The sequence below is a fragment of the Bos grunniens genome, chromosome 1, assembly GCF_055505025.1.
Source record: "Bos grunniens cultivar Pamir isolate PY7600 chromosome 1, Bosgru_T2T1.0, whole genome shotgun sequence".
NCBI lineage: Eukaryota > Metazoa > Chordata > Mammalia > Artiodactyla > Bovidae > Bos > Bos grunniens.
Genome location: NC_141165.1, coordinates 89,622,898 through 89,638,950, shown reverse-complemented (window position 1 = coordinate 89,638,950; position 16,053 = coordinate 89,622,898). Strand labels below are relative to the sequence as shown.

At 51.6% G+C, this 16,053-nt stretch overlaps 1 protein-coding gene across 1 annotated transcript in view; it reads right to left on the bottom strand.

The window, feature by feature from the left end:
• ADCY5 (adenylate cyclase 5) overlaps window positions 1-16,053 on the bottom strand; it is a 158,784-nt gene that overhangs the window by 27,409 nt on the left and 115,322 nt on the right. The window contains exons 8-12 of the mRNA XM_086402834.1: window positions 15,309-15,449; window positions 10,396-10,418; window positions 8,674-8,818; window positions 7,322-7,419; window positions 3,855-3,942 (exon numbers count right to left, since the gene is read on the bottom strand). Of these exons, the coding sequence (XP_086258960.1) occupies window positions 3,855-3,942; window positions 7,322-7,419; window positions 8,674-8,818; window positions 10,396-10,418; window positions 15,309-15,449 (495 nt within the window). The remainder of the gene's footprint in view (window positions 1-3,854; window positions 3,943-7,321; window positions 7,420-8,673; window positions 8,819-10,395; window positions 10,419-15,308; window positions 15,450-16,053) is intronic.

Sequence of the window (16,053 nt, the reverse complement as noted above, 5' to 3'; positions counted from 1 at the left end):
AGGCTCAGGTGGTTGTCTGGACTGCCTCACTGTTTGGGAACCTTCCAATCTGAGATACTCTGAGTTTGTGGACCACATGTGATGCAAAGAGGGATTTAGCATGGTTTTCTCTGAGCAGCTCTGGGGCCCAGATCAGCACCAATGACAAGGGGAGAAAGGACTGTCTGGGTGTCCACACAGCCCTCTAAGAGCCTCACCAGAAAGAGGCGCTCGGGGGATGTGCCTCAGGACAAGGTACCCCAGGCAGAGGAGCTCCAGAGGGCAGCAAGACCAGGACCTTGGGACAAGAGGAAGATCAAGGCTCCAAATTAGTCCTGCTGAGAAGTCTAGGGGTGTGTGTGATCTGGACCAAGCTGTGTCAGGAAGAGATCACACAGGCCTGAGATGAAAACACACTCAGAGCCCTTGGTGAGCAGCACATTTCAGAAAAACCTTCCAAGAGAAAGGACCCGGGAATTGCTCCTAGACAGATGGCTAAGAAGACTATGTCAACTGACTCAGACTACACTTTCTTCATGTTTCTCTCTTCAAAAAGAATAAAATATGGATGATTTAAGAAATCATCCAAGTCCAAGTTGTTTCGGGGAAATGGAAAAGTAAATGAAACAGAAAGAGACCACGTCTGACAGAACCGCCTGGCTTTGGATCTGAGGAGCCCAATGCGGGCAGGGGTGATTTAGGAACTGCGGTATCTCATCGGAACACCACTAGCCATGACATCTCAGAAACCGTAGGAATAAGATGAAGAATGTCTGAGTTCTGGCAAGTCTTTTCACAGAGAAAAACAGAATGACACTGAAAATTCCAGTTCAATCAGCTTCATGGCAATACCTGAGAAGGTGATATAATCAACTTTCAGTCAGTCAGGCTGCAGGCAGTGTGGGGGGGCGGGGAGGGCCAACCCGCCCTGCTGCAGAGACACCAAAGGGGAGACTTAACCCCCTTCACATCTTACCGTGCAGTTCATGCACAACACAAAGAGGAAAGATTAACTGCAAGATTAACTGGAAGAGGAGTTCATACTACAGACAATTGCTCAGGTTGGGGTCTACTTTACAGAAAGTGGATAAATGCTGAGAAGATGGATTATCAGAGGCTTGTGAGAGACAGATGCAGCCAGGACCCCAAGATGGGTATTAGAGTCTATTTGCCTCTTGGCCGAGATCAGCAGGTTTCAGGCTTGATAAGTCACAGAGCACTTTTTTTTTCTAAACACACGCTTTATAGAAACTCTACATCTGCAAGATGGAAGGAGTAGGCTCCCCTGGTGGAAGGGTGTGGGGAGGTGGAGGTGGGGGATGTAAGTGTTCCAACCACCCCCTGCCCCAAGGAAAACTGAGGCCTCAGAGCAGTCAGAAAATCCCCGAGCTGGATGGAGGAATTGAGAGCAAGCTGATTGAATGTGACATTGATTACAAAATAGGTGGATTCAATAAAGCACAAGGAGGCAGGGAAGACGTTTATAAATAATCATCTCCAACAGTGGCAAAAAGAATTCACTAGACCAGAGAGCTAAGTCAACATGGCAAGGCACGTGGGGAAATGGGTCTGTCCCCTGTCCCTCCCCAACCCTGCCTCTCCCCCGCCTTCCCCCACAGCAGATATACACTCAAAACAGGGAACAGAAACCAAATGAATTCAGTGTAGCTAACAGAAGAGAGATAAATCTAGGTTCCGGTTTAAAAATTGTGAACAAAACTTTGATTCTGATTTGAATAGGCTCGTTAAGTTCCTCAAATGAACAATGACTTTGCTTCAGTTTATAACTTAAAAAAAGGAAAGACTCTTTTTTGAGCATTCAGCTAAAGAATGTTTAAGAGGCCCTTTTAGCTATGGCATGCTTTATTTTACTAGGTTGTTTTATTGTGGTAAAATATGTATAAAATTTGCCAGTTTGGCCATTTTTAAGTGTCCATGTCGGTGGCATGAACTACCTGTACGACGCCATGAGGCCAGCACTTCTGTCTATTTCCCAAACCCTTTCATCACTCCAAACAGAAACTCTGAACCCAGTAAACAATAACTCTTCACGCTCCCTCCCCCAGCCCCTGGTACTCTCTAGTCTACACTCTGTTTCTGTGAATTCATCTATTCTATATACTTCATATGAGCGGAATCATGTAATATATGCCATTTTGTGTTTGGCTTCCTTCACTTAGCGCAGTGTCTTCAGGGTTCAGCCATGCAGTCGCATGTTTCAGCACTTCGTCCTTTTATGGTAGAATAATACTCCATTGTATGGATATAGCACTTTGTTTATTCATTCATCTGTTGATGGACACCTGGGCTGTTTCCACCTTTTGGCTCTTGTGAATTATACGGTGTGCTCTTACAGGCATGAGATGAAGAAAGTGGGACTGGCCACGGCGGGACAAACAGGTTCAGGGGAGGTGGGCTTGACCACAGCAAGACCACAAGGCAAGGGGGAATGAACACAGAGCAGGAGCAAGGTTGTAGCCTCAGGGAAGGAGCTGGTGGAGAGGCAGGGAGCCAGGATTAACCCCTACCTTGCAGCACAGCAACAGGCTGAGCACCCAGCTCAATTTGCCAAGTCACCCTGGCCAGCCCTGCCTCTCTCTGCACCCACTCAGGGGCAGGGCTGTAGCACACCAGATGATGGTAAGGTCCTTCCGGTTCTGACAGTCAATCCCCCAAGATATTGACTATCAGGTGATGAAACAGTGAACAGCCCCATGAAGGACTCTGTTTGGAGGGTGGAGGGAGAAAGAGGACTTTGGAGGTGACAAAGACGCAACTCCCCAGCAAGGAGAACATGTGCCCCCTGCAGAGGGCGTGGGGAGTGGTGGCAGGGCCTGAGGCCCCGAGGGGCTTGGCTCCAAGTGAGCATCCAGGAGGAGCAGAGAAATGGTTACAGCACAAGCTGGCCAGGGCTTGTCCCTGCCTGGATAGAGTGCTTTCTAGAACCAGACTGGCCCATCAGAGAATTCTTAGTGAAGTCGCTCAGTCGTGTCCGACTCTTTGCGACCCCATGGACTGTAACCTACCAGGGTCCTCCATCCATGGGATTTTCCAGGCAAGAGTACTGGAGTGGGTTCCCATTTCCTTCTCCAGGGGATCTTCCCAACCCAGGGATCAAACCCAGGTCTCCCACATTGCAGGCAGACGCTTTACCCTCTGACCCACCAGGGAAGCCCAGGGAATTCTTAAACCAGTGGGAAAGAACCGAGGAAGAGGTTTGGTGGGCAAGGCAAATGGGAACCTGACTGATTCCTACGACTGACCCTAATGACCTGTGGTCAGGTCCCCTCAAAGGACACAGCTTGGATGGTGACATGGCATGCCTAAGAGGAGACACGGGAGTAAACCCAGAGCAGGGTCTCACATCCGCATCCCTAGCCATGGGGCCTCGTCTGAAACAATGGACCACTCTGGATCCCCCTCTCGTCTGTATGATGGGCAGCTCAGAAGCCGTCATCTCTAAGGCCTCCTCCAGGGCCATCTCTGGGCACACTGGAAGCCAGAAGAGGCGTGATCTCTTTCAGCCATTCTTTCAGCAGGTATTTAGTGACCATTGCTCTGTTCTCAGCTATGTGCTAGGCGCCCTTCCTTCGGCCCATCTGATACCCAGGGGACAGATGGAAGAGATGGCAATAGTATCATCTTGTTGCAGAGATGGGCAAAGGCTAATTGAAACAGCCGGTACAAACAAGCACCCCCAGACATACTATGGCCCCTGCAGTCTGGCTTGCTGCCAATGCCAATCAAGAGGTATGATCCAGGTTCAGTCACCTGGGTCCCAGGCGTGACCCTCCGGCTCCAGCGCGGGGAGCTTATCAGAGGGCTGGGAAGGGAGGGGAGAAGGAAACTGGGGCTCAAGTGTAAACTGGACTCACCTTCACGCAAGAATAGATCACGGACACAAACACCACCAAGGTCAGCAGCAGGAAACAGGTCAGGTAGAAACTCAACATGAACACGGAGCTGGAAGGAGAGAGGAGGTGGGAGTTCTAGGGCTCTGAGAGGCCCTGCGAAGGAAGCAGAGCTTGCTCCATTTCTCCTGCACCCACTGCCCAGTCTTCGGTGCCTGGCCCCTGACTCACCGAGGGGAGATTAGAGCCTGTGAGCCGATCTAGAACCCTCCTCCGTAACGGTCTGGCTCCTGCCCTTCCTCTTGGTCCTGTCACTTTCCTGGGGGAGCACAGCCCACAGAGGGGCCGAATGGAGAACTGGTGACACCTGCTCAAAGTTTTACCTAATTCTTAGCTATCCATAAACTCACTTTGTTTAAGCTGGAAGGACCCATTTTAAAAATCACCTGGTTGTTCCCTCCAGGTAGTCACTCATGGCTTGACAAGTAACTCTGAAGATGGAACATTGATTTGATAAATGTCCATCATTTATAGAAATGCATTTGTCAACAAACCAACCAGGCACTCTGAGAAACAGCAGTGACATGTCCCTTTGGAGGGCAGAGTCCCTAAACCTGTGCCCACTGTCAGGCTGCACAACAAGTCCTGCTCAGTTTCTGTTCCCCTACTCCCACCCAGCTCAACAGAAGTCATAAAGCCCGCCGGGCTCTCCTCACTGTCCCTCCTTACAGGAGCAGATCACAGGTGAGCCTAATGTTCACCAGGAGCCAGAATCCTCACACGAGAGAACGGCAGATGACTTTCCATCTGGGGCCTGCCATGGCTCTCCTAGGGCAGGGGCTGGCCGAGGCACGGCACTCTCCACCAACCACAGGAGGCCTCAGACACTCCTTCTCCCTTTTAGGGAGTGAGATGGCCTGAGATGCCAGGCGTTGTCCGCAGGTCAGAGGCAAATAGGGGACACAGAAGGCAGGTGGACACCTCCAGGGAGGCGTCTTTGTTCCAGGCTCTCCCAGGAGCCAGCACTTATCTGCCTTAAACAAATAGAACAGGGAGAGAGTACTCTCTCCAGAGGGAAAGAAAGACCTTTAAAGTAGCTTTTAAGGTTTCCCTGGAGAGAGGACAGCCAGATAACGACCTCTGACCATGCTTTAGCAGCTCGGAGCTGTGGCCAGGAGGGAGTGAAGCCGCTGCTGGCAGAGCAGGGATCTGCAAAATCCCAGCCCCAAGCCACACTGAGGAGAGAGAGAGGCAGCAAGGAGGCGGACTGTGCACCCAAGCGAGGGGGACTCTCAGCTGCAATGGGACAGGAAGTCTAGGTTGCTTATTATACTTATAGCTCCATTTCATTACTGAATGTAGGTCCTATGCCGTAAAGACCCACAATCCCACCAGCTCTGCATGGTCTCAGTGCAGGGGGCAATGGGCACTAGCTGCCTAACCAGGGAGCAGCTGGCTGCTGGTGTCTGGTTTTCACCTGCAGTATTCTGATAGGGTCACGGCAGACACAAATGCAAGGGCCATCTATCTCTTCAACAATGAGCACCATTAAAAAATAAAAAGCACTGAGTAATAAGACACCATGACGCCGTGCACCTCCCCATATGATGCACTGAGGACACTTCTGTGGGATTCTTGTCAAAAATAACCTCCATCGAATCATGAGGAAACATCAGACAAACCTAAATTGAGACATTCTAAATCGAGACATTCTACACATTAAAAACAATTTTTTTTTTTGGCTGCCTGCAGCTTGTGGGATCTTAATCCTCAGATCAGGGATTGAACCCTGGGACCCTTGAATTGGAAGCATACAGTCGTAACCAGTGGACCACCAGGGAAGCCCAAGACATTCTACACATTAATTAGCTAGTACTCAACCAAAGTGCCAAGGCCACAGAGGATCAGTAAAGGCGGAGGAAGCATCACAGACTGGAAGGGCCTAAGAAGATACAGTGGTTAAATCCAATGTGGGGTCCTGGCCCAGCGCCCAGAACACCAAGAGGCCATTTGGGGGAATGCTGATGAAATGAGAATATAGCCTGTAGATTAGTTCATAGTGTCGTTGCAATGCTGACTTCCTGATTTTGACTACCGTCCTGCAGTTATGTGGGTTGTCAACATTAGGAGAAACTAGATGAAGGATGTACAGAAATCCTCCAGAGTACTTTTCAACCTTTCTATAAGTCTGTAATTATTTCAAAATGAAAAACAGGAGGTGTTGGGGCGAGGGGACACTTCTAGATTGTTAGATTTATGAGACATAACTAAATGCAAGCAGTGACTCTTGAGTAGGTCCTGGCTGTGAATAAATTCGGAGCAGAAGACATTTAGGGGTATGATTTTGGAGATTTGAACATAGACTTGGTATTAGATGATTGCAGAGGAACTGGGGTTAGTTTTGTTTGGTATAGGAGGCATGGTGGTTAAAAAGCAAAATGCCCTTAGAACAGGTGTAGATTGACATTTTATCAGGGGCACAATGTCCCTGTGTCTAAAATTTACCTTAAAAAATCAGAAATACACTTGAAACTAACACATCATTCCAAATCGACTATACTTCAATTTTTAAAAATCAGAAAAAAGCAGATGAAACAAAATTTGCAAAATATTAACAACTGTTCTACCAATGGGGTGGGTGTTGATTACATTAATTACTTTTCTGTATGCTTGAAATGTTGCTTAATGAAAAGTAAAAGATGTGTATATATGCATATATATATACACACACATACATAAATACATATGTGGAGCGGTTATCTTTCTCACTTAGCTGTGAGTCTACAGTGATTGACTACCTAACAAACACTTCATTTCCAATAGCCCACTTCCGAGTGGCTCCCTCAGAAGACACAGGCCTCTCTCAGGACACAGCCAGTCCTCAGAAGAGTTTAGGTACATCTCTTTGAGAGAGGCCTTCAGAATCTGAGATCCAGTCTTTGAAACATCCAGAGTAGCAGAAAACCCTTATCTTAAAAAAATTTATTTATTTTTTGTTTTGGCTGTGCGGCATAGCATGTGGGACATTAGTCCAACCAGCAGTCCAAATCCAACCTGTACCCCCTGCGTTGGAAGCACAGAATCTTAACTACTGGACCACTGGGGAATTCAACCCTTATCTTTTAAAGATGTATTGACTTTTTGCAAGAACCAAAGGTCACACGGAAACCAACCTGGTGAACACTTTGGGTGATTCAGTGGGCAACAGTGGTCTGTGTTAAAACAGGATGAGAGGATGAAGTGGAGAGAAGGTGTGTCCGATGCACTGGCCTGGGCCCAGATAGAAGTTCCCCACAAAGAGCGCTTCGCCTCCCCATCAGGGAGGAGGCAGACCTCGGCTTCCTTGTTCCCCTGAGCACACATCTGAGACTTCTCTCCTATATGAGCAAACTCAGCTCAGATCCCATCCCCTTCTGATCTCCTATGCCTCTTCTTTACCCCTGGAGACCCTCCAGCCAGAAGAGGTTGCCTGGAAGGGATGAGGTACTTACTGGGGCACAATGGTGATCTGGACAAAGCAGATGAAGAGGAAGACGAGCGAGGCACAGGCCACGTAGGCACCAAATCGGTCATCCACCTGCTTGGAGTACTGAGAGGACATGGACAGGGGGAGGGGCGGAGTCACCCGGCCAGCCTGCTCCAACCCCCTTCACCCCAGACACAGCTGGGCTGCCCACTCCTGACACCTGGAAGGCCAGGTCCAGACAGCACTGGCCTCAGCTCTCAGTAAATCAGTCCACTCACCACACTGTGGTGGCCGTGGGGAGGGCGGCTGAACTATGTTAAACCGGAAACTCTGCAGGCTGGGTCACCATGGGAGTGATCCATGACGATCATGGCACACGTTCCTGAGCACCACCTACACACTAGGACACGTGCGGAGCCTGCAGGCACCACTGCACATCCTCACAAGAGCCCCAGGAAACAGGCACAGGACTGCTGCTGTTTCTGTTTCAGAGATGAGCATGCTGGGTCTCAGAGAAGCCAGGCGACTTGTCAAGAGTCACAGAGCTCATCTCCAACGTCCTGACTCCCAGCTCCCACCCCTCCCATGACATCAACCAGCTGCAAGAATGGCTGTGCTGGCAGAGAGAGGGTAATGCATGAGTCAGTTCCATTTATGCTGGTAAGCAGACTAAGTTCCCTTCTCATAGCTTTCCGCTCCTGATTTGGTGTGCCTCACTTGGCCATGATCATGTGTTCACATGATCCCATGTTGCCCAAACACAAGGGAGACCCTGTGATGTGTAGCAGAGACCCTGGACCCGCTCTGTCTGGTTCCGGTTCTGTCACTACCTCACTGGGTGGCCTAGGGCGAGTCACCCAACTACTTTGAGCTTTACTTTCTCAGTCACAATTTAAGGGGGGGGGGGACAAAGAGCTCTTGACCACCCCTTCCAACTCGAATTGAGGTTCCAGTGTGCCAAAGGCAGCTGATGGTCCATCTGTCATTATAATGATAATAGCAATAATACAAATAGCAATATTTACTGAACATCTGCTCTGTGGCAGGTACTGTTTCATGTGTTTTACACACATGGACTTGTTTAATCCTCACTGACACTATGAGGTAGGTATGTTGAATATCCCCATTTTCCAGGTAAGGAAACTGAGGCACAAAGAAATTAAGATTTACCTTTTTCCACCAAGAAAGTCTCCCTAAAAGCCCCATTTCCTGGTTAGGACAGCATCAGAGCTGGGGAAATGGAGGTGGCAAAGAGGAGCTCTTTCCATGGTAAGGGAAGTGGGAAGGGAGCCAGCTTGTCACTTCTACCCTCTCCCTGTGGTCCTGATTCTTCCTGGGGCCCCTCCTGGGAACATGTGGGAACATGGGGTCTTGTACCTTCTTCTCTAAGTCAGGCTCCCTGAAGGTCAAGAGGAACTTGCGAACATGTTCAGATCGCAGCCTGTCGATGCTCCTGGCATCAATGGCACGGCCCAGAAATTCATCCACTTCATCCTCAGGGTTCGAACTTTCCTGGGCATTCCTGGTGAGCAAGGAACCGCAGACACAAGACAGGCTGACCACCAGGGGGTGCTACCGCCGGGGGGCTGCCAGCTCAGCCCCTGTACCCAGACCCACTAGAGAGGCTGGATCAACCCTGATTAGGGGGTGGGAAGCTGAGAGTGACACCGGGCCAGCCAGAAGCCTAAGCGCTTACATGCGCAGAAAGCTGCCCAAGTCTCAGAAAACTGTCCCCGCAGGCTGTGGGGGCTTCACTGACGGTAGTGAAAATGAAAGTGTTAGTCGCTCAGTCATGTCCAACTCTTTGCGACCCCATGGGCTGTAGCCTGACAGACTCCTCTGTCCATGGGATTCTCCAGGCAAGAATAATGGAGTGGGTTGCCATTTCCTTCTCCAGGGGATCTTCCCAAGCCAGGGGTTGAAGCCGGGTCTCCTGCATTGTGGGCAGACTCTTTACCATCTGAACCACCAGGGAAGCCCCCTGACCATAAGGATTTTCTAACTCTATTGGTATATATGTTATTATATGATAATGGTAAAACACGTAGCCCACCAGGCTCCTCAGTTCATGGGATTCTTCAGGCAAGAATACTGGCGTGGGTTGCTATGCCCTTCTTCAGGGGATCTTCCCAACAAGGGGTGGAACCTGCGTCTCTTCCATCTCCTGTACTGGCAGGTGGGTTTTCTGTACCACTAGCACCACCTGGAAGCCCATATATGTTGCACATGATAATGATAATATGAATTATCATCAGAGGTTTGTTTTTTTCCCCTGCAGGTAACAATCTCTGCTCTTCACTCTTTAGCTATACCATCATCCTGAAATCAAAGGCTGAGACCAGAAGGCAAGATCTCTGCCGCAAGGCCTGGGAGCCTCCTGGCTGCTCTTGCCTGACTCTGGGGACTCTATGGGAAACATATTGCACAATCTTTTGGTGCTGAACTAAACACTCTACTTCTAGAGTGAAGCCCAGTCCTCGAGTGGAATTTCTGACAGCCCCAGAGACGGGGGACTGGAGGAGAGAAAAGGGGATACTCCCTTGGGTCGCTGAGATATAGCCAGGAACTGGAGACCAATGTTTAAGGCGCTCCCCATCCTGGAAGCTGCACGTGTGTGTGTGTGTGTGTGTGTGTGTTGTGTTTGTGCACGTGTGTGTGTGTGTGCGGGTACACATGCAGAGTGTGTGTGTGTGTAGTTGTGTGTGCGTGTGGGTGTGTGCACGTGTGTGTGTGTTGTGTTTGTGCACGTGTGTATGTGCATGCACATGTGTGTGTGTGTTGTGTTTGTGCACGTGTGTGTGTGTGTGTGCGGGTACACATGCAGAGTGTGTGTGTGTGTGTAGTTGTGTGTGCATGTGGGTGTGTGCACGTGTGTGTGTGTGTGAAGTGGAGATTATAAACGGGCGATACCAAGGCCCAGCCTCTCTACGGGGCCTGGGCTCCAGGGCTGCTGGTCTCTCAGGTGCGATGGGCTCTGTTCACTTGTGGCCAAGACTGCGTGTCCTGGGCTCATCCTCTACAGAGCACAGAAACCGAGCTCCAGGCAGCTTGGAGACAGCCCCCAGACCGAGGAGCAGGAGTGAAGGGCACATGACTCACTTGTCCTTGGGGTCTTCAAAGCCCTGAAAAAGAGGGATGGAGAGAGGAGGAGAGGAGAGTGAGAACAGAGGGGATGAAGACAGGGAGGCTGCAGCTCATCCTCTGCCCACAGTCCACCCAGAGCTCGGCCACAGACAGCACTGTACTCAGCCGTCCACTCGTTCCTTCATTTGGCGAACACAGCTGGGGTTGGGACAGGCTCCGTGCTGGACACTGGAGGTGAGCTGTGATTTCACTTCCTCCGCTGGCAAAATCCACATGTCTGAGCTCTTCCGGCCCCACACCTGATTCCTTGTCTTTCTCCAAACCTCCTGTGATTTTCCTCCTGGACCATGGGCTTGGTGGTATATATGTGTTAGTTGCTCAGTTGTGTCTGACCCTTTGTGACCCCATGGACTGTAGCCCACCAGGCTCCTCTGTCCATGGAATTCTCCAGGCAAGCATACTGGAGTGGGTAGCCATTCCCTTCTGCAGAGGATCTTCCTGCCCAGGGATCGAACCCATGTCTCCTGCATTGCAGGCAGATTCTTTACCATCTGAGCCACCAGGGGCTTGGTGGGTACCCTCTCAATTCTTCCACTTACTTAGATGGAAATAAGAGAAACTGCTAAGTCAATGAATCCCCACATGCCTGTGCACACCCATGCACACACAGCTCACGGACACTCACCTCCCACCACTGCCAAGCACACAGAGAATCTGGGAGTTCACAAGTTTTGAGCTTAAGAAAATGAAACTCTGGTCACCTGAAACAGCTTTTCTGGTATCTGAGAATCTGTGTTCTTGTTAGGCTGGGGGTGGCTGGGGACCCAGGAGGTGAGGTACCTGTAGTCAAACCTGCCTCGGTTTGACTACTGTTCTGATGCTCACTCACACAGGGCAGGGGTGAGGGTGGGAGGGGCCCCTATGAGTTACCAAACTCAAGGCCCTACGTGCAGTCCATCTACAAAATCCACAGAGGATAGCGGTGTGTCAGAGTCTGACTGTGACAGAAGGGAGGGAGGGGTCCCTAAATGGGGAGGGGTGGGATTTGGGAGGCAGTGCGGGAAGCATAAGTACCCAGGGCAGGCAGCTTCAGGTTGCCAGGACAAGGGCAGAGGGTGACCTCCTGTCCCTGTGATCCAGCGTGGAACATACTGCTGGGCAGGTAGGGGGCTGGTAAACATCAGGGGGCCCAAACCCCAGAGGAACACATCTCTCTTCATTCCCACTGAGGTGAGGGACTTACGTTGGTCTCCAGGAGTCAGAGCTTCCTGGCTCTGAATACACATGGGGCCCGTGGGAAATGAAGTGTCTGTGCTCCCCACTAGCTCGGGGCTCCCAGGGGCCTCGGCAGCCCCTAGTGCCACATCCAAGGGCCTGACCGTGGGCTCTGAGTGCCTCCCGGGCTGCCCGATGGTGGCCTTCCCTTCTCCTTGTTCTCTGAGAATATCCAAGCCCTCCATCCTGGCTACAGGATCTGGCCCACCACACCGTCCCTGCTCGAGGCTGGAGGAGCCAGGGTCACTCAGGTGAGTGCCCCATCTGGGGGTGGGCGGGATCCCTCAGGGTACAAGGCCCACTCCCCACAGGCCACGGTGCAGGGCTGGCCTGCTCACCTCCACCACAGGGGCCAGCAACAGTTTTACTCAGAGGATGTCCAAGCCACATTATGCCTATACTGGTCTCTACAGCTCAGAACTAGAGCTGAAATGTTTCTAACAAACCTGTCTCTGACTTTCTCTAGCATTCCTTTGGTCATTTGTATGGGCTGCTGTTGGGGGCTGGGTCCGCTCTAGGCTCCCTGAGTATCGGGTGGGAGTGGTGAGCTGACGATTGTCGGAAAACACTTTGGTGGATGAACCACAGCAAAGGGCCTCTGAGAACACAAGCCAGTGACTTCTCTGGTGGTCCAGTGGTTAAGAATCCGCCTTCCAATGCAGAGGATGCAGGTTTGATCCCTGGTCAGGGAACTAAGATCCCACTTGCCTTGGGGAAACCAAGCCTTCATGCCATAACTACAGAGCCTGCACGCTCCAGAGCCTGTAACCAGAGAAGCCCGTGCACCATGACAAAAAGCCCATGAGCCACAGCTAGAGAAAGCCTGTGTGCCCCAACAAAGAGCCCACTTGCCACCAGGAAGACCTGGAATGGCAAAAACAAACAAACACAGAAGCAACCCACAGGCCAGCGGACTGGGTTCCCTAACCTGCTCACTGGCTCTAGCACTGTGGTCCTCAGCCCAGGGAGGAGGACCCTCAGATGGGCTCCTGCAGTTCTGCCTCAGCACTTCTGGGTAGCAGCTCAGCCCAGTGTTTCTGTCTGCTGCCCGAGTCCTCACCTTACACACTCCCCTGCCAACCTCTGTATTAATAAATAACCTTAGAGACTTTACAACACATGCCTAAGGCAGTGCAGCTCCTCACTACGCCTAACAAGCTGGGTAAAAGATGGATCAAGATTTAAAGAAAGAAGCTTCTGACTGCTAGTTCCTACTGCTCTCGGTCACTGCTTAATCTAATTCCCACCCTCCACCCCATCTTCAGTGAAAGTCCAGGAAGAAGCTCTCTTTTTGGGTATCTTTCTCCAGGGTTTCTGGGCAGGTTTACCCAAAGCCAGTGGTATTCCAGACAGGACACTCTGGACAGGCAGAGGCCCAGGAGATGGTGCTTTGATGCTGGCCCCTCGGGTGACCCCGCCCAGCAAGGAGGGGGTGGGGAGCCTCTTCTCTCCTTCTACAGGGGTGTCTTCAACACTTTTCTTCTGCTCACTTTCCATTTCCTCCCCTCTGGGCGAAGCAATTAACACCACGAGGAACCTTTCTGACAGCCAGTCTCCCCTGAGACTGTTTCCCAATTACGGCCCTTCTGCTAATTCTTCCAAGGCTTCTTGTCCTAACAATGATTAATGTGTCTGCCAAATAGGTGCTTATAGTCCAAACTGGCTCCTCTGAGACTCTGAAATAACTGAAGAGTCTACTTATACCAAACATCACTAGAGAAAAAAACTTTCCAAAGATTTTAAACAGAGAACGGACAGCAGGCACCCTTTGTGCCTGCTGGTGGTTCTCCATCCTCACCTCTGTCCCACCACATCGCTTTCTTCTCTGTTCCCCCGAATCTCTCCATCTCCCCTTAACCCTCTCTGTCCACTCTCTCCAGTCTTCCTGCTCCCCTGTGCTTCTCTTTCCTCCCACCTGCATGAGAGCTCCCCTCTTTGCATCCTGTTCTCAGTCTTCCCCCTCTCTTCTCACCCTCTCTTTCACCTCTTGGCCATGCTGGTCACGCGCTACAGAGTCTGCAGAGGATGGTTAAAGAACCAGGGTGAGAACACAGAAGGTCCAGCAATTGCTTTGCAAGGGGCCTGGAGGAAGCTGGAGTGGTGCCTGGAGCCCTGGGTGGCACTGACCAGGTCCAAGTTCAAAGCCCTGAGGCTAGAGGCCAGCCCTCCTCCACTCTGTGCCTTATATTATAACCTTGAAAGTGAAGAAAGTGAAAGTGAAGTCGCTCAGTCGTGTCCAACTCTTTGAGATCCCCTGAACTGTATGTAGCCCACCAGGCTTCTCTGTCCATGGGATTCTCCAGGCAAGAGTACTGGAATGGGGTTACCATTTCCTTCTCCAGGGGATCTTCCTGACTCAGGGATGGAACCCGGGTCTCCCGCATTGTAGGCAGATGTTTTAACCTCTGAGCCACCAGGGAAGCCCATATTATATCATAACCTTGGTGTCCTGTAAGTTGCCTCTTGACCATCAAAAGTTAAAATGGTGGTCCTGACTCAACTCACTTTTTTACTTCTGTGCATTTTCGTTAAAAGTTCGTCATCTGCTACTGGCTAGCTGGCAAGGAGCAGAATGACTGGTCCCCAGACTGTCCCCTCCCTCAGACCCCTGGATCTGTCTGCCGACTCAGCTGGACTCTTGGAGTCTCCAGTTACTTCAGCTGCAATGTAAACCCAGTTTGAGCCACAGATCCCAACGTGGGGATCCTAGTGTAGGGAGCATGCCACCCATTCCTTTATCAGAATCTGTGGGAACTAAGTGGACACACACACACACACACCCCTATCCCTCTCTCAGGGTGGGCAACTCCTGCCTGGGAATCAGGCAGGAGCTGAGGAGTGTGTTCAGATGTAGAAGCTAAGCTCTCAGGAAAAAAGAAAGAAAACATGCTGCTGAACCCGACTTCCTGTTAACCCCGCTCCCTCTTCTTCCCACCCTCTGATGTCTTCCTTCCAGCCTCACTGATAGAACCCTGGCAGCACCTCCTGAATTAGCTGTCTGTGGCATGTGCAGGGGCGGCTGAGGGGGTCTGTCCCCCGAGGCAGGCAGGGTCCCTTGAGATGGAGGCGGCGCCCCTACCATAGCCTTGGCTCACTCAGCCCGCACTCAGTCCACATGGCCTCACAGGGAGACTGGAGTTAGCAGGGTGTTTCTCAGCCCCGAGAGCAAAAAGACCATCTCTTGGCACCAGCCAAAAAGCACTGGGATGTTTCCTGGGTGACTGAGCCAGAGTATATGTCTCAGCGGTCTGGGAAATATACCAGATGCTGGAAGGTGTCTGAAAAGCTGGTGCCCACCTAACTCCCCAGGGTTCCTCAGACAGTTCCAAGAGACCCCTGGAGACTCTATGGGACCCTGAGTCCCCCCTGCACCAGCAAGCTCTGCCAAGGGGGAGGGGGGAAGGGGCATTGCTGCTCTGCTCCAGAGTCAAATCCAGCATGCCAAGAGATGGTGGGGTCCACGGAGAAAGCCTGGGGCTGGAAGTTAGGTGCTCTGGCTCCTGGTCCCAAGTCAGGGTGAACCCCTTTCCAACATTTCCTCCTTGGCTCCCCAGGTTCCCTTGGCCACGTGAGGGGCCTGAGCCAGTCCCCTCACCCACAGGGGCCCCAGCCCTGGAGAGCACGGCTCACTCACTGCCCCGCCAGCCACTCACCATCCGCTTCATCTCCTTGGACACCTGGTTGCCCCCCAGGTGGTTATAGAAGGGGCGCTCGGCCCCCCAGTGGGGCGGGTTGTGCCCGATGGAGTTGGTTCTCTGACGGTTCATCTTGGCAATCATGGCCTTCTCTTCTTTCTGGGAGAGCAACAGAAAGGCATCAGCCCATGGACAGGGCCCATCAGGTGAGCCCACGCAAAGAGTTTCATTCCTCCCAGTGCCTGGGCAGGCAGGAGTTATGGCAGAGGCCTCTTCCTTCTCTGCACAGCCTGGGGCTCTAAAGTGCATTCAAGAAAGCATCCTAAGTCCCCCAGACTCCCCAGACCAGCCCTGGCCGGGAGCTGGGAGCCTCAGGTGGGAGCAGCAGGACAGGATGATGCGGTTGGTCTTGTGGGGAAGCCATGGGGTGTGGGGACATCTGTCATTGGCACAGAATGTTAGAGCCTGGGTCTGAAAGTGCCTGGGGGTGATGGAGGGACAGGAAACCAGAGATTCCTATTTCTACCCCAAAACAGGCTTGTTCTAGCACAGTGAATAGTAGAACAGGTCCTGTTGCTCAGAGGCAGCTTCGGGAGGTTTGGGTCATTAGAATGTGAGGTTCAAGGGCTGACATGCGTTGTACAAATACACAGACAGGGCCTCAGCCAGCTCTCCGTGTGCCAACCACAATCTATCTGTTCATCCATCCAAACAAACTCGAGGTGGAGGGCTGCAGAGGTCCTGGGGGGACCTGGGTGGCCTT